General features: G+C 40.5%; 4 protein-coding genes across 7 annotated transcripts; 3 read left to right on the top strand and 1 right to left on the bottom strand.

Moving 5' to 3' along the window:
- Positions 1-1,921: 1,921 nt before the first annotated feature.
- Positions 1,922-6,649, top strand: RB195_007412 (uncharacterized protein; the record flags this gene model as incomplete). Of its 3 annotated transcripts, XM_064181017.1 has the most annotated exons (13): positions 1,922-2,082; positions 2,263-2,292; positions 2,359-2,370; positions 2,428-2,467; positions 2,585-2,698; positions 2,760-2,913; positions 4,327-4,442; positions 4,544-4,702; positions 4,823-4,976; positions 5,040-5,128; positions 5,202-5,354; positions 6,328-6,453; positions 6,518-6,649. In XM_064181017.1, 13 exons carry the CDS (start codon positions 1,922-1,924, stop codon positions 6,647-6,649), a joined length of 1,440 nt encoding a protein of 479 aa, XP_064037841.1. The 3 variants fall into 3 exon arrangements, with proteins under 3 accessions (XP_064037841.1, XP_064037842.1, XP_013291646.2); XM_013436192.2 differs by lacking the exons at positions 1,922-2,082; positions 2,263-2,292 and having other exon boundaries at positions 2,348-2,370; XM_064181018.1 differs by lacking the exons at positions 4,823-4,976; positions 5,040-5,128; positions 5,202-5,354; positions 6,328-6,453; positions 6,518-6,649 and having other exon boundaries at positions 4,327-4,413; positions 4,544-4,551.
- Positions 6,650-9,541: 2,892 nt separating this feature from the next.
- Positions 9,542-14,091, top strand: RB195_007410 (uncharacterized protein; the record flags this gene model as incomplete). Of its 2 annotated transcripts, XM_064181013.1 has the most annotated exons (3): positions 9,785-9,935; positions 12,704-12,724; positions 13,613-14,091. In XM_064181013.1, 3 exons carry the CDS (start codon positions 9,785-9,787, stop codon positions 14,089-14,091), a joined length of 651 nt encoding a protein of 216 aa, XP_064037837.1. The 2 variants fall into 2 exon arrangements, with proteins under 2 accessions (XP_064037840.1, XP_064037837.1); XM_064181012.1 differs by lacking the exons at positions 12,704-12,724; positions 13,613-14,091 and having other exon boundaries at positions 9,542-10,060.
- On the bottom strand, positions 10,875-11,329 carry RB195_007411 (uncharacterized protein; the record flags this gene model as incomplete). Its single annotated transcript, XM_064181016.1, has 2 exons — positions 10,875-10,975; positions 11,194-11,329. The coding sequence occupies 2 exons, from the start codon at positions 11,327-11,329 to the stop codon at positions 10,875-10,877; spliced, it is 237 nt and encodes a 78-aa protein (XP_064037839.1).
- On the top strand, positions 13,618-14,091 carry RB195_007409 (uncharacterized protein; the record flags this gene model as incomplete). Its single annotated transcript, XM_064181011.1, has 1 exon — positions 13,618-14,091. The coding sequence occupies one exon, from the start codon at positions 13,618-13,620 to the stop codon at positions 14,089-14,091; it is 474 nt and encodes a 157-aa protein (XP_064037838.1).
- Positions 14,092-20,997: the final 6,906 nt, after the last annotated feature.

Genomic DNA, 20,997 nt, shown 5'->3' with positions numbered 1-20,997 from the left:
CAGAGTGTCCCAAACGGTTTGGTGAGCAACAGTCGGGTCAAAACGACATCAAAAGCAGCAAATCACAGATTCGACGTGGTGAGAGAAGCCGCATTAAAAACTAAAGATGGGGTTGTAGATTGCGGAGTCTACAACACTAACTCTAGCTTTTCCTTCATCACGGAAGATTCGCGACATCCTGCCTCTAAGCTCGGTGCAGTTGCGTAAGCGGCTGCGCACGAACCAGTGCGGTGGAGCGTAGCCATTATGATGAAGAGAAAGGGACTTCTATAGTCGGTTCAAAACGACATAAAACACGGACATTTGCGCAAGCGGCTGCGCTCGAAGCGGAGCGGTTGGGATTGTGTAAGGATCCATGCTACCGCCAGACACCTCTGCAGTTCGCCATGGTCCCACCCCGATTCCAACCGCTGTCTCCACTGCACCGCTTCCGAGCGCGGCCGCTTGCGCAATGCAACGCAAGTCGTTTCAACCCAACCATAGCACCACACACCTCTGCAGTTCGCCATGGTCCCACATCGATCTTAACCACTACAATCACCGCAGCGCTTCGATCGCAGCCGCTTACGCAACCGCACCGCGCTCCATGTCGTTTTCACCTGAGTATACATCTGGAACTTAAAAGGACCTGAGATGATAATACCAGTAAAGTTCAAATTGCTAGGACGCATACTAGAATCCAAACATCGAGTTGCTGCCAGATACAGAGACTTAGTTGGTCGCAGCAAATAAATGTGAATAGAGTTAGATGTTGTGGCCCCTCTGGTCTAGTCAACTTTATCGATCACTCCAGCAGACTCATGATACCAAAAATCGATTAACTCTTTTTTTTGGCTCAATCCGGGAATTCGAAACGGAGCACGGAACGGCTAAGAGCGTTTGATAGGTCGCACGACGAAGTACCGAGCACGTGTCATGCTAACAAAGAAACAGAATGGGTCGGTTTAAAGGCAAAGAAGATAGGTGGGATTCGTATACAGGATGGGAGACACGGAAGGTGGGACCGTCCATTTCCCAATGCCGAAAAAACGGCCCGGAGATACTTCATTCGTTTGGCGCACCACTGACAAGAGGTCGATGGAGCGCGCCAGTCTGGGGCCCATCTTCCGGGCCATTTTTTACGCTAAATAACAAGAAATGGACGGAATCACCTCCCTTTCCGTAGTCTCCCATCCCGTATACGAATACTCCACCTGAAATCTGCACAACCTCAGATTCGTGGGGAGATGCCTTTAAATAAGCAATGGATGGGAAAAACATGCAAGAGATTCACTGTTGTTGTTAAAATGCAGATCTCGGTCGCAATTTACTTCGATTCGAAAAACTCCAAAAAACGAAACAGTTGCAATGAGCAAAGTTCGGAACATTCGGATTTCAAGCTGATTCCTAAATACCTCGTAAATGGATCGATACAGAAAGGAAAGTCAAAACAGTAGTGAACGTTCACCATATACAAACTGCATAGTTTAAAGAAAAAGATATAATTGTCATAATAAGGAGATATTCACAGTGTTTTCGGAGGGTTTCTGCAAAAATTATAACACTTTCCTACGGACACCTCGTTTTTTTCAGAAATTCACGACTGAACTCCAACTCCGAAGGGGTACTTTTGACTAAAAATGACATCCGCGTACAACAAAATTAACAATGCTTAAGACAACAACAAAAGAAGAAAAAGAATTACTAATCCAGCTGTGGAACGATAATAGCTAGATTAATGGAGGGGGCGGATAATACTAGATAAGGACAGCACGCACGGATCCATAACTCCATAAAATCCTTCCCATTCTGCGGTAGGACCCGGAAAATCCCCTACTCACGTAGCTCCATCGAGAATGATAAAGTTACCGTGACGACAGGCCTTCAATCACATGAGAGAGAAGCTACGAACTCCTGGTGGTTAGCGCTTTCAGTTTACACCATGGGTGTAGCATCGTTGGGTGAAAATAGGAAGTACGAGGATAGTTGTGATAGATTGGCGGGTCTCTTGTCAAGTATCATCACACAAAAATCCAGAGAGCAGTGCCTCCACCGTGCCGATGGCAAAGTGCTGATAAGATACGGAACGATACGTGAACTCGGGTGAATTCCCGCGTAGTTGTTGAACACAAAGAACTAAGAAAATCAATCAATCAAATGCTAAGGAAAAAACCGTGGATTTCCTCTCATATCATGTTGAACTATTGGAGAAGTGCACGTAATCGTTGAGAGGAAGTGCTTCGACCACAAATAATATTGTCAGAAGGCGTGTCGTGCCTGAAGTCGGTGGCTTATTGTGGCCGCGTACATTCGGTGAACAGCTGGTTTTTCATCCGATGATCCGTCGGTAACATCACGCCCTGAAAACATGCTATCCAGGCTTCAATGGAGGTCTTTCTTTTTAATTGACTACAAATTCTCCTCTACAATGTCTCACGTGTATTCTAGAATGGTTCGACAGAACGCTTTACAAGATGATGATCATCAGGTCAGATTTCAAATCACTTTTTTGTTTATTTAAAGGGTTACAGTATTCACATATAATTTGAAGAAATGATAGTTCTGAAAAGAAAATATAGTATTGTATTTATGTGTGAAATTACAGCGCTCAATAATCACTCACTTTGATGCTCTATTGGACTCATTATCAACGTATGAAGTTTCACGGAAACGTAAAGGGAAACTCACTAAATTCTTTCACTTATGGGATCAATTCAAGGTAGGTGTACTTTCCTTTCCTGTCTATCCGATAACTTGTTATGGAGTTCCTCTTATTTTAGACAGAACAGACACACCGTGCACCGCGAGGCATTTATCTCTGGGGCACCGTCGGTTGTGGTAAAACAACATTGATGGATATGTTTTTCGACTGTTGTCCTTTCACTGAGAAGGAAAGAGTTCACTTCCATTCATTTATGCAAGAAATGCATAAGAGTAAGCTTAATTGTTCCCGTCATTGGTTTTATTTTTGATCAGTCCTCTTGAGCAAGTATTAAGCACAATATCCAACGGGGAATGAGATGATTCGCATAAAGTTCTTGATCTTGCGTTCATAGTTTTCTTTCCTCAGTAACTACTTCAGGATTCGGTTGAAAACCTCTTATTTGTTAGCTCACAAAACATTACTCTACAATAGTTGAGGGGGAAAATGTACTTGGGAGGGGGAGGACCTCAACTGCGCTCAGCTTATTCCTGGAAGCTCTATCTTTCTTTTTTCGCTTAGTAGCTTTAGCCCACATGTCATAGTTGCTCTAAGACTAATGCTTAGGTTTCAGGGAGCCGACTTAGTTATTCACTTTCCATGGAAATAGGAGTTCCATTGAGTCCCACTTCCCAACTTTATAGCAATTACGATCGCAATAGTAACCTCGTGAAGAACCTATCAGAATAAATGTTAGGAATCATTTTCCAAGTAATGGCTGCGGTTGGAATTATATCTGTTACCGAATAATAATAATAAGTCAAATTAAAATAGGAAGGGGGAAAGCATAGGAGACCGTAGGAAACGCGCGATAACTTACTTAGCCACAAAAAATGGGAGTTCTCGGGTCCTGCAACATACGATTCCATTGTCGCCTACACATTTATATTATTGAAAGTTTTGAACTTAACATTCTCCTTATTATCTCTCAAAAGTGCGTCACTGAAGTTTTTGACGCTCAGCTCTTTTCTCAAGGAAAAAATTTTCCATCGATACGTTAATTTCTGTTTTCTAGCATTATAAGCGCGGTTTAATGTGTTGTTTCTGTATCATTGAGATTTCGTGTGAGTTTCATTAGGGAGATTTTCGTATTTCGCTAAAAGTTGCACTTCGCCAACGATTTCTTGTCGTTTCTGTGATGTGAAAGGGTAGCTGTGACACTACAGTGTTCTTATCTCATAAGGCTCCGTTCGGAAAGCCATCTCCAAAAAAATAAGAACGAAGAGAGAGAAGGTTCTCTCTCTTCGTTCTTATTTTTTTTGTCATTTGGTGAGGTGTTTGAAAGCAGTTAACAAAGCCTGCTCTGCTCGTTCTACGCACAATAAAAACATCTAGAACTACCGAGCATACATACAAACATGCGGACATGTTTATTTATGACTTATTACTTATTGTTATTTCCCTACTTATTTAATTACGTCTCGTTTCCGTGTTGGGTGACAATGTTTTATTATATTAATTACAAAACGCGTTTTCGTTGCTACTGAAACAGCAGATAGCTGAGACAACGTGCATTTCTTCGCCCAAGCAATTTTCTCAGTTAGACTTTATCTTGTTCCATTATACTTTTATCAGTCAGACCACCTTAGAGAGCCAAAATTGGTTTTTATGATAAATCTGCTTCCGATGGAGTTTCTCATTGTCAGGAATGCATGCGCTAAAACTTGCGGATGCTGGAGAGCGAGGCTCGTTCGATCCGGTGCCACACATCGTTGACGAAATTATGAGCAGATGTAAGCTTCTCTGCTTCGATGAGTTTCAGGTACTCTAAAAGCTAATGTTCTAAGGTGATCTTTGTAATCACTGATGAGAAGAACGAGAACATCGAAGTTTGTTGTTCTCTTTCGTATCATTTCTATTCAGGTGACTGATATCGCTGATGCAATGATTCTGAAAAGATTCTTCTCGCTACTATTCGAAGAAGGTCTCGTAGTTGTTGCCACTTCCAATCGTCCTCCCAAAGATTTGTACAAGAATGGGCTACAACGGCATCAGTTTGTGCCATTCATTGGCGTTTTGCAGGTACTCTCCTCTTCGCCTTTGATTTCTTGTTGTCGCTGTTTTTTTTTTGTTGTGGAAGTCATACCCCTTTTCTGTAACATCCTTTTTTGTTCTGTTTTTGTAATCCACTTCTTATGACAGGAAAGGTGCCAAACTCTTTCGCTCGACTCTGGTATAGATTACCGTAGAATAGGTAGTGGCGATTCTGAATCGTTTTTCGTTCGATCAGAGCATTGTGATGTTAACCAACAATGTGATCGTGTCTTCAAACAGTTGGTTGCTCAAGAAACGGATAGTAAGTGGTGACATCGTTTGTATTGAAACAATTTGTCTTACTCTCATGTGTACGTCTATTTAGCCATCCGTAGTAAAGTCCTCAACATTCTCGGACGTAATGTAGAGGTAAAAAAATGCTGTGGTGGAGTTGCAGACATCGAGTTCGCAGACGTGCGTTTTTCTTATTTTCGATCTAAATTGCTCCTCTTTCTCAGTTTTGCATGTTCCTTATTTAGTATTTTAGTGGTGCGAACGACCATGTGGTGCAGCTGATTATCTAGTCCTAAGTCGGGTTTTTCACACTATAATCCTTCGGAATGTGCCTGTCCTGACAAGGTCTAAACTAAGCGAAGCTAGACGGTTTATAACAATGATAGATACGTTTTACGACCAGAAGGTAGTGTTCCCTTTATACAACTTTCGCTTGTTTTTTTTCGTGTCTATTATTTACTAGGAAATTTCTTAGGAGTGAATCCATAGTACCGATTCGGTTATAGTTAGTAACTAGATCATTTAAAGTTTATCGAAGAGAATCCATGCTTAGCATACTTGGGCATCATGAGACCGTTGAGTTTCTATTGGGTCGTAGATCCTAATGTGCGTGTTAGACTCAGTTTTGGAACAACATTATACATACGACCAACAAAACTTATTCGTACTAATACGCCTATGAGTTTCCTAAACAGCTCAGTTCCTCAGCCACTCCAGTTATGTTCCGAACTTTTTTTTGCAGATAACTTTTTCTTTTACTACTGCCCTAACATGAAGATAAACTACAAATTTTGCTATTCACATTAGAAAACAATTCCTATACAGTAAAGTGTTCACTGAAACTGCTTCTGAAAACTGCCTACTCGAATAAAAAGAACACATGGTTTTTCACAGCAAACTTGATTGAATCCACCTGTTTTTGAGAGGAAGCCAGTTGTCTTACTTCTATAAAACTATGATGGTTTCTAAGGTGTATTTTTGTTTTGCTCCGCTTCCATTTGGGAACTACTTATAATTCCGTTATAACAGTTCAAAGACAGCATTTGTGGAAATTTTCGCGGTTTAGATCTCTCTATCATTAGGTGGGGCGGTTTGAGCTTATTTCACAAAGTTATCAATAGCTTGTCCCGTTCCTATTTGGTGATGGAGAGACCCCAGCCTCGAAAGTTTCCGGGAGCGGTGCTATTAATTGCGAAGCGTTCAAGTAGTAGTATTCGAACATCGTACAAAAAGCCGGTATTCAGCCTGCTCGAAGTCAATAATCTGTGATTAATCTATTATTTCATTCATGCATTCCTTCAAGCCTTCCTTTCGCTTGATTTTTCCATCAATGTTATACTATATGACTAGCATTTGCCCGAAATTTTCCTCATCGACAGGTGAGACTCGTTGTCAGTGCTGACGCTCCTATCGACAAAGTTTTCCAACTAGCTGTAGAGGAAGTGCTTGACTTGAGTGATTCTCAACGAACACTCATGGATGATTTGGATGTGGAAGAGGATGGTGTATGTTTGACCTTTACGTTCTGGTAGCATTACATTTATGTTTAAGTAATTTTAAATGTTTCAGGATAGCGCCCGTGCCAATGTCTTCTCGGGCGAAGAAGAAACTTTTGCCTATGACCGTACGGTTTCGCGATTGTTCGAGATGCAGAACTCTCAGTATTGGTGTGCAAGAAAACCCACTTCGCACTCATTTTGAAATATGTTGAAAAACCTGAAATAGTCCATGCAGAGATATATGATCGATAGTTCAGTGTACATGCTATTAAATAGCACTATTCTTTCCCGTATCAACTGATTGAGGGATGAGTGGTGAAACCTATTCTCATTCGTTTTTCTCATTCGAACTAGTGGACTCAGTTGCGAATTTAATTTGGAATTCTCCTCAGTTTGTACTCGTTACGTTTTAACTTTACAACTGATCATTCGGTGCTTTTGATGGATTCGATTTTTTAGGTAGTCTTTAACATCAGATCATCATCACTGGATTCTCTTTGAAACCTAGTTTTCACTATGCTCAACTAATAGGGGAACCATCAGAAGTGAAATCAAGGTGGTGTCTATGAAATCATTCGAAGGTACAGAGAAAATGTTATGAATATGTATCACTTCACACTTAATTTTCCTTAATATTACTGTTAGCTACTGCCATGTTTATTGTCGGTCTGACAAATCTTCAATTTTCGAAGTTTAAAGGCAGCATACCACGAATCTGAGGTGGCGTGGATTTCAGATAGAGTATTCGTATACGGGATAGTAGATTATGGAGAGGGGTGTGGGTCCGTCCATTTATTCCTCATTGCCGTAAAAAACGGCCCGAAAGGTGCGGCGCCGCACAGGGCTGGCGCGCTCCAACCGAACTCCTTGTAGAAAAAAAGCGGAGCGCTCGAAGCCGTATCTTCTGGCCCGTTTTCTACGGCAATTAGGAAGAAATGAACGGAATCACCCTCCTCCCCATAATCTACGACCCCGTATACGAATACTCCACCAGAAATCCGTACCACTCCAGATTCGTGGGGTGATGCCTCTAAACAGGGTCGAGAGTAGGATTTGTGCTAGCTTTGTATTATACTGCTATTTTTCATATAAGTTGTGAGGTATAATCAAAAATTATGAATTTCTTTATCAATTTTACTCCATACTATACTGCTCGGATAAGGATTAATGGTAAGATATTGTCGCCGGTATATGTTCGCCCGGATAAGCGTGATGCCATTTCAATCAAGGAAGGGCTGAGGGAATGTGTTTATCGGATGGGGAGCTGGGGGAGGTGCCTAATCGGGCATATCGCGAAAACGAAGGAGAAAAACGATGCAATCCAGGAAAATAGCCACAACTGAGGAAAAAAGAAATTAGTAAACAAACAATGCACGCAAAGTTGAACAAAGTTTATAAACTTGGTGAGGACTAAAAAAAAATTCTCCTCCAAATTCTTGACTACTAAAGACTAAAGAAGAACTAAGAGCAAGGAAGAAATGAAAAAAATAAATTGGAAATATTGCAACCTATGGAAATTAGCCGATCAATGGTGACATAGTTACACCATCTAACCACATTTTGTTGCAATCATATATGCGATAGTCCGAGCCGGTGCTCCGACCCCTTTCACTTTTGGACGTTTGGCGAAGGAACTCCCTTCACTTTTGAATGGTTGGCAAAGCGCCCCATTCACTTTTGGGCAGTTTGCGAAAAGGATCGTCATCACTTGCGCTGCATCCCATGAGCTAAACCCCCTTCACCTGAGAAAGTCCCGGCTCCTCCCTATCGCACCTATGGTTGCAATTGTGCATATACGAGGCGCCTCCGAGCGACTTAATGACAGCTATTATATCGAAAACTCTTGCGATCGGAAATTGAAGAAAAATATTAACAAAACATTTGTCGTAAAAGTGGGACAAAATATATCTGAACTTGAGATAGGGCCGCGGACGACTATAACAACCTCATTGAGGAATTTGGCTCAGCGTCGTCTAGATGTGCTTTTGTGTGACTGCGAGATGGCAGAGGACGTAAACTGTGGGTCATAAGCATAAATTAAAAGCATAAATTACACTCAAGGAAATCAGTTAAAACTACGTTTCAACATGCCGAGATTCAAAGACAGTCGAACATGGGCAATAAATTACACCGTATAAATTCCTAAAGACAACAATGAGGACGCCTTTCATGATGAACTCAATGCGTAAAACATCCAGCTAACAGGTGGTCGTTGTTGTAAGCGACGCGAATGCGAAGATGGGACTTTAACAACGATCCGATGTGCTAGTGAAATGGTATTATTTAGTTTAGCACACGTCGGATAACGGTAAACGTCAACTTAGGTGAACAGGCGGGCCTTGCCATCGCTTCAACGATCAAGATGAATCACCGACCATCAAATTACGTAGCACAATCAACCTTTTTAAACCCTGAAAAGCAGCGTAAACAAAAGATAAGAGTTCTCGAACTTCAGTTCGACTACGTTGTGACAAGAAATATTCCTCAATCGGGAGTTCAATAATCTAGAGCGGTTTGAGACGCCGCATTCGACTCTGGCCGCCGTCCAGTTCTTCACACACTCAAGATACGGTTCCACAAGAGAAACTGAGGAATTCCTAATTAACTGAAAATTGACATGGTAGGTCTGGAAGTCGAAGATGCAGAACTAAATTTCGCCAACGTGTGCCTATTCATGTTGAAGTACGGACCAGGAAGATGCACAGATTCCTTCACGTGGTGCGACGACGCTCCAAGGGTGATTTCAACCAAAAAAAAGCCTCTGAAATGGAGTTTGTGTCATCATCTGCCATAAGACACCAAATGGACGCCGAGTGCAAAGGAATTTGAAAAGGCATGGAGGAGAAGAACTCTCGGAAAGCTTGTGGTTTACTTAAACAGTATACCGGCGAGATGAAAAGATATTCGCCAATACTACCAATATAGTGAGGTCGGTGAAGCAACTCTATCAATTCGGTGAGATCACTCCAACAGCCTGCTGAAGCCGTAATTGCCACAGCTCCTGGACTACAGCACGTTCATAATTTCTTATCCGACCGACTATGTATGTACGAAGTCGGATGGTCGGCTCCGGTCTGTATCCAAAAGATGAAGAATGGAAAGTGTGGTAGAAGTGGCGGAATTAGCACAATGTCTCACGAAACTCCACGAAGGAAGAGGTTTCAGCACACAAATGCTGAAATCTCTTCCTTCGTGGAGTTTCGTGAGACTACAATCATGCGTTCAAAGTGGCCAAAGAATATCTGACTCGGGGAGAAACGCTATCATAATTCTCATCGAAATTAAATTGCTCGTCACAGATCCTAGGAACTGTCGAGGAATCTCATTGCTGCGTGTTATGTACAAGACTTTGGTACGGAATATCGTGGATGGGCTTATCAAATACTGCGAAGGAAGCACCCGTGATGAGCACGCCGGCCTTCGCCCTGGTCGATCGTGTCAGGAGAGCGATCAAAATGTAATAGCAGTACTCGAAGCGAATGCAGTTGGTTATTTATTACCTATTTTCTGGGATTCAAAACCGATTTCGACACTTCTTATGAAGTTCGTTTCCCCAAAGTGCTACGTTCTGATTGAGTACCAGAAAAGTTCGAACTCCTACTTGATGACATGAAACAGCGACCCGCTGGTGGTATTCGACCACCAGCCGGATTTAGTCTACTGTTCCAAGGGTATACTAGAATAAGATAAGGAAAGTGGCAGGACCGCTCATTTTCAACGATGACATCGTGCGAAGAGCAGTCGATCAGTGTACTGCTGAGATCGTCTTAGCCACCATCAAGGTGCCTATTAATCCGGTGCGCCGGCAGTGTTATTTTATTGCAGTTAGGCGACATCTCTTATTCTACTTTGCAGTTGATGATATCATGCGAAGAACGGTTGAGCAATGTCCCGCTGATGTGATTCTTGCACCATTTTGACGTCCTTTGGTCTGCGAGAGTACCGCTGGAGCTCCGACGATGTAGTAGTTTTCACTTCTGGCAGCGCGAAGTTGAAACATGTCATCGATGCCCCGATGAATGCAAGTAAAAGTGGGTCTCCGCGGAATCCTCAGCAAGAATATAAGTGACCGTACACCCAATTGAACTCGTGGACCAGTTCTTTTATGAACTGAAAAACGACAGTAACTACGAGAGGGATATACATCACAACGCTAAGGTCAATTTACCTATCCCCAGTTCGCCTCATTATGGAGTATGGAGAGAAACTTGGGCTGCACTGACAACTGTGACGGAGAAGATCCACTCCATGGAAAGGAGGCTGTTTAGAGCCTGCTTGGCTACTTTTAGTCTCTAGGGTGTGCTACAGTGAAAGTTTTTGTGCCGGATTCGAGATGGTTTACTTACGGATTGCACATGGAAAAGATCAACATCTTGCATCATATTCTAAAGTAGTTTCAAAAAAAAAAACGGTCTTCGCCTTCCTGGTCACATTATGAGGATGTCATCGGATCGTCTTATCCAAGTTGCCTTTGCGGCTGAACTGGAGAAGATCAAACTCCCGAAATACGGAATAGATGACGAGAGATCTGAAAAAATTTGGCATTGACAGGCAGTTCAAAAGGTAAGTAATATAGGTAGTTTCGTAGGATGTAGAACAGTGATGGTTAGATTCAGTGCTGGCAGAAGTTTGACTCGATGGTAGCTGAATCGTAGGAAAACTCAATCGACAACGGCGTTTTCCATACTGTGAGATTTCCATGCCGTGCCTTAGAACTTTAGAATTGTTAATTTCTTGGTATACTACCTTTAAATAACTTTAAGACTGTTGTTCGGGCTGAGCGTTTTCGCGCTCTTGCTGACTTTTGACCTGCAGAGTTGGCGCCAACGGTGGTCAGTGGCTCTACTCGTATACTTGCAGTTTGTCTTCTAACGCTAACCATCTACAATATATTGAAGGATTTCTATGAGGTTTTGAATACATTTACCCTACAGAACGGAAGCAGCAACGGATGGTAGCTGAAAGCGGTTGCTACTCGTCGAAATACGGACAGAATTACGACTGCACTCCTCGGTGTCTTCTGTTTTTCATGCGTGAACGTGCACCATGGCTGATGAAAACAATTGTTTACATCAGGCCATGGTACGTTTTGGTATCAGTTATTGTCACTGGGAGAGCTTACTTGGAGTTACGTTTTTTTAAAAAAAAAAAACTTTTATTCTAGGTTTATACGACTTAGGCAACACTAGTAAAAGAAAAAACACGAATCAGTTTTATTTCAGTTTTGATGTCCGCCTATATCTCAATTGGGCATTATTGATTTCTTGGTGTTCTGATTTTTTATTTTCACTGAATCACTTTGTCCGGTCATGATGTGTGTGTGTGTTGGCGCTTCTTTGAGCGCAATGAATAAATAAAACAAATCAATATGCTTTTTGGTATATATGAGCTAGTCTTCGATCGTTGGCATATTTTTCGCCTGTTTTGGGGCGTTTCCCTGATAAAACACAACTGTGTCCGGGTGCGGCGTGCGGACGGAAGTCACCGGATCCGGCTGATAACATATCAACCACCTCACATGCTATCGATTCCGGTTTCTCGTGATATAGGTTGAGTTCCCTGTCCCATTTTGCTTAGGTGCCTGCTAATTTGTCGATGGTTCCAAAATTAACTAATATGTACTACTGGGAAGCGTTCATAGTCCGTATCATGCAATACTTTCGGTGAAGAACTGGTTAAGTCGTTACGGAGGCGGGAGTTTAAAAACTCTGACGCGTTCAAATACTAGGTTAAAGCGTGAACTGAAATTCTTCGATATAGTCTTCAAACGAACGCACCTTTAACGTTACCCAAGCGAAGATCCTCATAGTAGACTGAAAATTTTACATATAAATCCTGTTTATTTATATAGTACAGTGCGTCTTTTGGAAGGGGTAAGAAATTATGCTTTTTGCCGACCTGACAAAGCGATGGATTACGATTAGGGAAAGAACGCTTTATGTGCGGATTTCTCGCCTTCCTTACCGGTGGAATGACCAGGAAGTCTACTTTAAAAATATACTTGAAACGACAGAAAAAGTTTCCAGAAATCTTGAGCGCAATAATAACTGGTCCTTCTTTTCCTTCTTCTTTCTTTCTTTTTCTTTTTTCTTTGTACGGACATTCTCTTGCTAACATGTTCTTTCTTATTGAAGAGGAATAATCACAGCGTCATTTCGTGATTCCACAACGGAACGGCGCCGAATTTTCGTGATAAAATGGCGTCGCAGCGACTGATGTGATTTATTACTTTTTGATTCGTCAACAGTTTATTAAGGGACGCATCTTCATTTGAGACGTGAGTTTACTGAAGGTTCTCTGAACTTTCACTCACTTTGGCCGAAAAACTATTGTCTAATGAATTTGTGTCTCCTTGCTGTGCTAACTTGCTTCGGTGAAATTTCTTTATTGGACTGACGTTTCGATAAATTCGTCCTTGACAAGGGAGGCGAATTTATTGTTCTATCACGCGAAGTAGACAATAATGAGACATTAATGATATCATTAATGGTATCGATGGCCCCACAGATAGAATTTCCTGGCTGCTCAACATAATCCTAAATCAGCTGCTCAAATATGTCTACGCCCACCTCAGTAGTTCTAACAACTTCCTAAAACATCTTCGTAGTACCTCGTTTGAGCGTAAATGTGTAGTAGAGACCTTTGAGGTCACTCTATACGAACGTTTCAAACGATGTAACGATGCAGGCTGTTCACGAACTGCTCAGGCAGCGCCAGGCTTCATTGAACATGTATGGATTGAGCATTAGGCAGACCATGACACTGCTAAATGAATGCCTGAATCGCTCTATTTTCCGATAGGGACAGTACAACTTGGAGACCTAGTTATGGGACAAAGCTGGCATCCACTCTCGCCATTGTTTTCATGGCCAAGATCGAAATAGACCTAAAACCACTGCTGCATTATCGTTACATGGATGACTGCTGCGTCGTCTGCTCAACACAAGCAGAATTAGACACGTGCTTCAATCTTCTCAATCAGCAGTGTCCGCACATTTTGTTCACAAGGGAAAGACCGATAGACAACTGGTTGGCTCTCTTGAATGTGCATATTTACTTGCGGAGTGGGATATGTAAGACTAAGTGGTACCGGAAACCCAGTAGCAAAAGCATCTCAATCCACTATCTTTCAGCGCAACCAAGCAAAATGAAAAATCTGTTACAGGTAACATGTACAGGACGGCAGCAAGAGTCTCATCGAGTAGCCAGGAAAAAGCATGGTCTGTAAGTCTGGCCCATAAAGTGGTAATATCTAATGGGTACCCAAATAGAGATGGTGCTACCCGACAAGCACGACATCCCTCTCGAAGATCCAACGTAGTGGATAGCCCAGAAAAGATCCCTTTCTGTTTACCTCATATATCTGATGATATGAGCAGAGCGGTACGGAGCTGTCTACGAAAAGCGGGTATAGAGAATGACGTGAGAGTTGAGGAAATACCTCCAGCGAACCTCAAGGGTCAGCTGGTACGTAACCATGATTGGGGTGATTGCATGGTATCAGGAGTAGTGTATCGTATCACGTGCAGGTGGTGCGGTGACGATTATATAGAAGAAACGGGACGTCCACTGTGTATTGGGGTTAAGGAGCAGCTAGGTGGACTCGCAAAATCTGAAATCTTCACCCCACTCGCAGAACACTAGAAGCATTTTGGATAACCGCCAAAAGTCCAAAAATGAACAATAAGGATGAGTGCATCGCTTTCACAAACGAGCTATCCCCATATCAAGACCTATGCGGGTTTTGATCTACGGGGCGGGCCGTGAGGTCCCTATATAAAACCCTTGTGACTCATAGTTTTGGTACGTAGTGGTCTGTTGCGGTACCGAGTCTAGCTTATGAGGTAAGCCTCAGCCAATGTGTTGCTGTTTGCGTTTGCCTACCGTTTGGAAGGTTTCCGGTAGGATGATGAGGCGCTTGAGAGGATAAATCACTAATGGCTTTGATTTTTCCAGGCTCTAACGAAGGCGATAACGCCGAAACGTTAGCTGTTGTTTAATAAAGGCGAGCAATACCAATCTTGGCTACAGCTCAAAAAAAAATCAATTAAAATTCGTCCTTGTCAAAGGCCTGAGAATGTTTTGAGGTTTTCTGATGCAATGCATATCCCATTAAACTCCTTCGCTCTACTTGCCAAGCCTCGGCATCGTTTCAAGTACACCACGCAAGAACTCAAAAAGGAAAAGAAATTGACCAGTCTTACTGAACAACGGGACTGGTGTACCCCCGCTGGTTCTTGCAGATTGTCACGCCGGGGCGAACGAGATCTACGCACTGTGCAGCACCCTTAAGTATTGTTGCCTTGACAGTGTTAGGGAACTGCATGTGGGACAATCTTATAGCTCACAGAGTGTTACGAACGGCATAAAGTCATTAGGAATTGATAAGAACTCACTTTTATTATTCATGGATGGCTTCCTGACGGAAATCCAGAGTGCTTCTAATGCCTTCCTGGCAGACATTTCTTTTTCACATGCTAATATCGTGCACTTTCTTTCAGACTCATTTTTTATCAAGTTTCCCAGTCGTGTGCCGCTCTAATAGTTATTTTCAAATGTATTTTATCCCCGCTTTCACTTCTTCTCGTAATTGCATTTGCAACTTGAGAGTGATGTCGCCATGGTTCTTTGAATTTCTCTGTTTGTTTTCTTATCCATGCACAAAAAAGTGCTGACAGTTAACAACAAGAAATATTTTGTATTCTTTTATTCTGTACGACAACAAAATAATGCTTTTGTTGGATTTTTTCAAGTCGTGAGCGTCTTTTTGTAAATCGAAAATGCAAGTAGAAATAAAGAGTTTTGGTAGAATGTTACATAACTATTGACAGAGAATTTCTCACTCTATGCAGTGTGAGTTTTTCAACTTTTAAGCTCGATTGATTAATATTTTTTAGGATCATGTCGATCGCAAAAAACATGTTGAGAAGTAATTTAAGGTATGAAAAAACCTATTCGATGTTAAGTTGAACACAAGGAAGGAGAAACAACGAAGGAGGCTGTGCAGCTGATTGATTAGCAGTAATTTTTCAAAAAAAAAAGATAGGTGTAGTGGATTTTTATTCAACCATTGAGAGTATTTTGAAGCTATCTAGCTATTTTTTTGTTTTTATTTTAGATATTTTTTGTTCATTGTCCATGCTGCACATCAACTGTCTCCTCCTCCGCGGTTTTATCTCGAAACAAAAAACAACAACAACAAAAACAAAAACAAGTGGTGTTGAAAATGCCACGTCCTGTCCACGTTCCACTTCAAAAAGTTTATCTAGAGAGCAGAAATCAATAAAGGTAAAAAAAAAATCAAAACTTTACATTCTTAACGGGAAGGAAACTCTCTATCAAACAATGAATAACAGCTTTGGGAGTATGTTTTATTTCTATTTCATGCGATTATAACTTTAAAAAAGATCTCCTGATTTATTCCACAACCCATCATGTGCCATTGAGCGCTTGGTTGTGTAGATTAGAAAAAAAAAACTATCCGATTATAATTAATGCGCGGATAGTCAATGTTTCACCTCTTTATCCAACACTTTCTTTGTTTCTCTGCAGTATTTCTATTTTTTTTTCGTAAAATATTATTCTAGGCGAATATTTTCGCATTTACCCGTACTTGTTTCCTTACTATAAAGTTTTTTTTAGTTTCCTGAATATCCTGAATCACTAATTCTTTTCTGAAGCTTTGTACAGGCAGACTTTGGGAGTATAATTTGTTTCTACGAGCTAACTTTAATATATTATTTAATACATTAGTACATTATATAATACATCGCCATTGTAATTTTTTAATTAATTAACTATGCACATATATATTCATATGCAATAATTAATTAATTTAATTTGTTGTTATTTAATAGACTATACATTTATTTAATATCTATAGGAACTAATTCTAACTCTAGACAAGAAAAATCTTTTGATTTTAACGTTAACCCCTTATGAGGTGCATTTTTGTGAGGGTTGAGAAAACTGTCGAATCCCGAGAATCATGGACTCCTTTGGCTCATTATGTGTATTATATTGAGTTTGTTATAGTTTGTTGTTGTATTATATTATATTGTTGTTATTGTTATATTATATTGTTGTTATATTGTTGTTATTATATTGCTATTGTATTATATTATATTGAGTTATGTGAAAATGACTGAGGAGCAAAGCAACCTATTGTCAGGTTTTCGTGGTTAGAGATTGATAGAACAGGGGGAAAAAATTGAGGAAAATGAGGTAGGGAGGTGATTAGAAGACCCACTGGGCTCGGCGGCCTCGTATTGATCTGGCATTAAAGAGCTGCAGCAGCAACATGAGGAGGAGAGGACCCGAACTGGTACTCAAGCGCTGCTTCACGTCACGGCACCTCATCCTGGTGCTGGCTTCCGTTTGCTGCCTGCTGCCGGCTCTGTCGATCTCTGCTGATCGACATATACGCTTCAATTCTAGCTGGCTAGGGTCCCAGAGCTCTCTATTGGCCTGGGTCTCTACTTTCCAGCGTACAATTTTCCTCTGTACACACGTTCCGCCACAAAGACGGCTGGACCTCGAGAATTTCACAGCCAACAGTGGAGCGAAATTTTTGAAGAGGTGCCAAAAAAAGCAAAAAAAAAAAAGAAACTAGAACCGTAGAACTACCAACCACAAACTCAATGTTACATACTTCTCTCTCCACCTTCCCTCTTCTCTTTTTCTTTTCTTACTTTTCTTACTCATTGTGGTTCTTGTTGTGTTGTAACCTTGAAGAAGTTCCTCTAATTATTTCTAATCTACTCTCTCTTGAGAAAAATAAATAATAAAATACGATAAAATGAAAAAATAGAAAATAAAAAATTTTATGTCCGATAAAGCGCTAGTTGCTGAACTAGCGTTTCTTCAAATTTCTTGACGGTTTGGAGAAAAAAATAACAAAAAAAAATGCCACAAAATGCTATTGCCATGTCGCTCAACCAGAAAATAGTGCAAATATTTGTAGTTATATTTTCTTATTATGCCAACGAGGTTTTGGTAAAATTTCATTATTGGACTGACGTTTCGATGAACTCGTCTTTATCAAATGCCGGAAAATGGCCCGAAATCTTTTGATGCTATTCATACCCGCCTTCGAACCCCTCCTCTCGCCTTGCAAGGGTATTTTATGTTAAATTTGTGTCAATTGTTAAATTTATTTTCTTCTTTTTAGTTTAATTTATTCCTCAATGTATGTATATTTACATTTAATAAATTTTAAATGTTTTAATTTATTAAATTCTAAATTTTAGATTTAATGAATTCCACCAACATTTTACTATATGTATTTCAATATAATTCATGGCATTTTCAATAAAAGGAATGCTTTTTCTAGATGGATAGTTCTCCAAGAAATAGTTCGGAAATTTATGTTCTCTTGTTTTGCCAACGAGGTTTAGGTGAAACTTTTTTATTGGCCTGACGTTCCGACAAACTCGTCTTTTTCAAAGGCCTGAAAATGGTTCGAGGTCTACCATGCATATCCCGAAAAACAAGAGAACATAAATACACTGTCAAACGCCGAGGTTTCAAAAAGAGAGGATTTGTAGATAGTTCGGAAATTAATCTCTGCTAAATGCTATGTTAAATAACCGCGCTTTTTTTATTTGAAAAAATCTTTTTGTTTTAACATCTCTTCATGAAGAAAAATGGAGAAAATATTGGATTAGTGTGTAAAATCCGTAAAAAAAACAGCCACAGACTATCCTTTATGCTCTGCATATGCAACAGTATACTATGCACTGCTACATACTGTAAATTACTGTAAAATTACATTACTGTAAAATTGGTCACGATTTCGTCAGTATAAAAGAATGGCGACGGAGGAAACAACAGAATAATATTTGAGGGATTTTTCTCTCTTTTAAATGTCCGTTATAATTGTTTTTCTATTCCTAAAATTATGATATTGTAAAGTCTGGGTAATATCAGGAGGAATTTGCCAGTGCTTATAACAAATCAGTCGACAATAACCTTCTTTTCAATTTTTCCCATTGCTTTCGTCCCCTGAGGCGATATGCACCAACATTTTCGGATTCTATTCGGGATGCTATTCGGTATCTCAAGGGGACTTTCTGGACGTCGAATCTGGAATATCTCAAGCATAGCACTTTAGCAGCGAAAAGAATGGCATTTTTTCTATTCCACTGGAGAAGTTACAAGCCTTTGAGCTCTTTTCTTGGTAGTTATTCCTGTGTTAACATCGTAACTAAAGGATACTTACTCATTATACTTAAAACGACATGAAGCGGTTTCTTTCGAGGCGCTTCGGTGGCGCGTAGCGGCTAGGATCGTTGTGAAACCTTTGCTGGCACCACCCATCGCTGCAATTTGTGACGGTCCCACCTCGGTCCCAACTGCTTCCTCCACCACCACGTTTCGAGAGCGTACGCAAATGCCGCACCACAACTATGCAAACTCGTGATTCATGTCGTTTTAACCCGACCATATATCTTCTATACAATAAAAAGAACACCAGTGTAATCAACTCCAGTAAACCATAGGTGGGACGGGTGCAGCCCAGTTGGGTAGAGGTGCGCTGTAGCCATGCGATCCATGTTTCGACACCGCCCCAGTGCCAGCAAAGCCTTTCATCCCTCCAGAGTTCGATAAATTGGTAACAGACTTGTCTAGGAGGGTAAAAACACCGACTTGACACATCGGCTGACCCCCACAAGCCATTGTATAGGCTAAACACCCGTTCGTTAACCTCAAACGATTCTGAATTGAAGCGGAGGTGGTGGCGCATCCCAAGTGGGTTAGTACGCCAGTTACTTTATCCTTTATCCTGTTGAACCATAAGTAACCTCGTTTGAAGTACAACTCATAAATCGAAGAAAATAAATTTTATCACCGGTGTTCAGATCTGTCGGGCATTTTTTAAAAAGTTATAGCAAACATTAAGCAGAAAAAAAACATAATAAATTTGATGAAAGGGCAATACAGCTATGCTATAATGGCACGAAGTGGTAGTATTAAATCCAGAAATTTGGGAAGAAGTTCAACATTCTTGGTAGGACGAACTGAACGAATATTTTAGCACGTTTTGGCCACAGGAATGGACCAGTTCCACTTCAGGCAAGGATTGCCCAACTAGGACTCACGTGTGAAGTAAAAATGTACACAAAAAAGTAGATTATTTCCTGTTGTGTACGTAAGTTCCAGTTACGATTCCGTGAGTATTTGCCTCCTTTTGAGCTATTTGTTGAATTTCCCTTAGTCTTGTACATATTTATCGACTTTACAGGTGTTATTGATGTGAAAACAATGTGAAAACGGAAATTTTTCGCTAAGGATTATTAAATCACATAATCTTTTCTCAGAGGAAGGAAAAGAATGGGTGGAGAAGGAGTAGAATGAAATCTGTAAACAATCACAAAATGATCATTCTGTATTTTGCATTTTCCTTGTTACAGTGTGCATGTCTATTCGTTTTTAACGAATGCATAATAATTTTACATACATTTTACATTTACATTTTTCTAACTTTTACATTTTTTTCTACATTTTTTTTACACTTTTTACATTTCTTTACATTTCGTACGTACATTTTACACACATACTTTGCATATATTTTACATAATTTAATAATGTTCTTAACTAAAATTTCTCAAGATCTTTCCCAACAAATCTCACCAGCTACAACTCAGCTGCGATGCCAGTCGCTTACTTCTTATTTAGGAATGCGATGAGATTCGTGAGTTCTTTGAGACTCAACGTACTATCTTTTTAAATTTATAGTTCTTCTCTTATTACATACACGATCACACACATTTTCTTATTGCTGTAGAACTGTACATATGTGATATGCGCTTTGAGCCACAATGTTTTTATAACTCCCTAATTCTTTGTTCTATTCTCTTTCTTACTTCTATGTATATTTTTGAAGTGTCCATGTAATTTACACGTAAAGTTGGAGCTGAAGATCCTAAAGTTTACACAGCTGACGAGCAATTGTCCTCTAACACCAACTAACCGCTCCTTTTTCCTCTTTTGTGTGAAAATGTGATTATTCTTTAGTAGTTCATTCATATTGGGTCATCCCATAAACAATACCGTATTCTATCCCTGTTTTTCGAGGTTGAGCTGAACAATACTTTTAAAAAAAGAATCTAAAGCATACCCTCCATTTTCTAGAACTTCATTTCATTTTTCTAGAAAAATTCCAGTATTCTATACTCTTCCCCTGAGATTTTAACTTATCCAATTGAAAAAAAATTGGGGTAGAATCTTTAAATACTATTATCACGATCTCGACTTACTTGACTTAATCGACGGGCTAATGCATGCTGATGTCATCGCCTGACGCGATTACCCGCATCTTCGCCGAGGTGTGCCGTCCTTGAACACAGTTCTGCCCAACCTTCTCGATCTTCTGCGAGAGTTCGCGCAGAATCAATCCATTCGTCGCTATTCCATGTTCTGCGAAACCTTACGTCTCGCTTGAACTGCCTATCCACGCCGAGTGTTCTTCGGTCCTCTTTCACCACTTCATGAACAAGTCGATCTGCTGGTCTCCTTAATATATGAACAAAGAAGCGAAGACAATTCACC

The sequence above is a fragment of the Necator americanus genome, chromosome I (genome assembly GCF_031761385.1).
Source record: "Necator americanus strain Aroian chromosome I, whole genome shotgun sequence".
NCBI lineage: Eukaryota > Metazoa > Nematoda > Chromadorea > Rhabditida > Ancylostomatidae > Necator > Necator americanus.
Note: the sequence above shows the minus strand (reverse complement) of the source record. Positions and strands in the feature narration are given on the sequence as shown.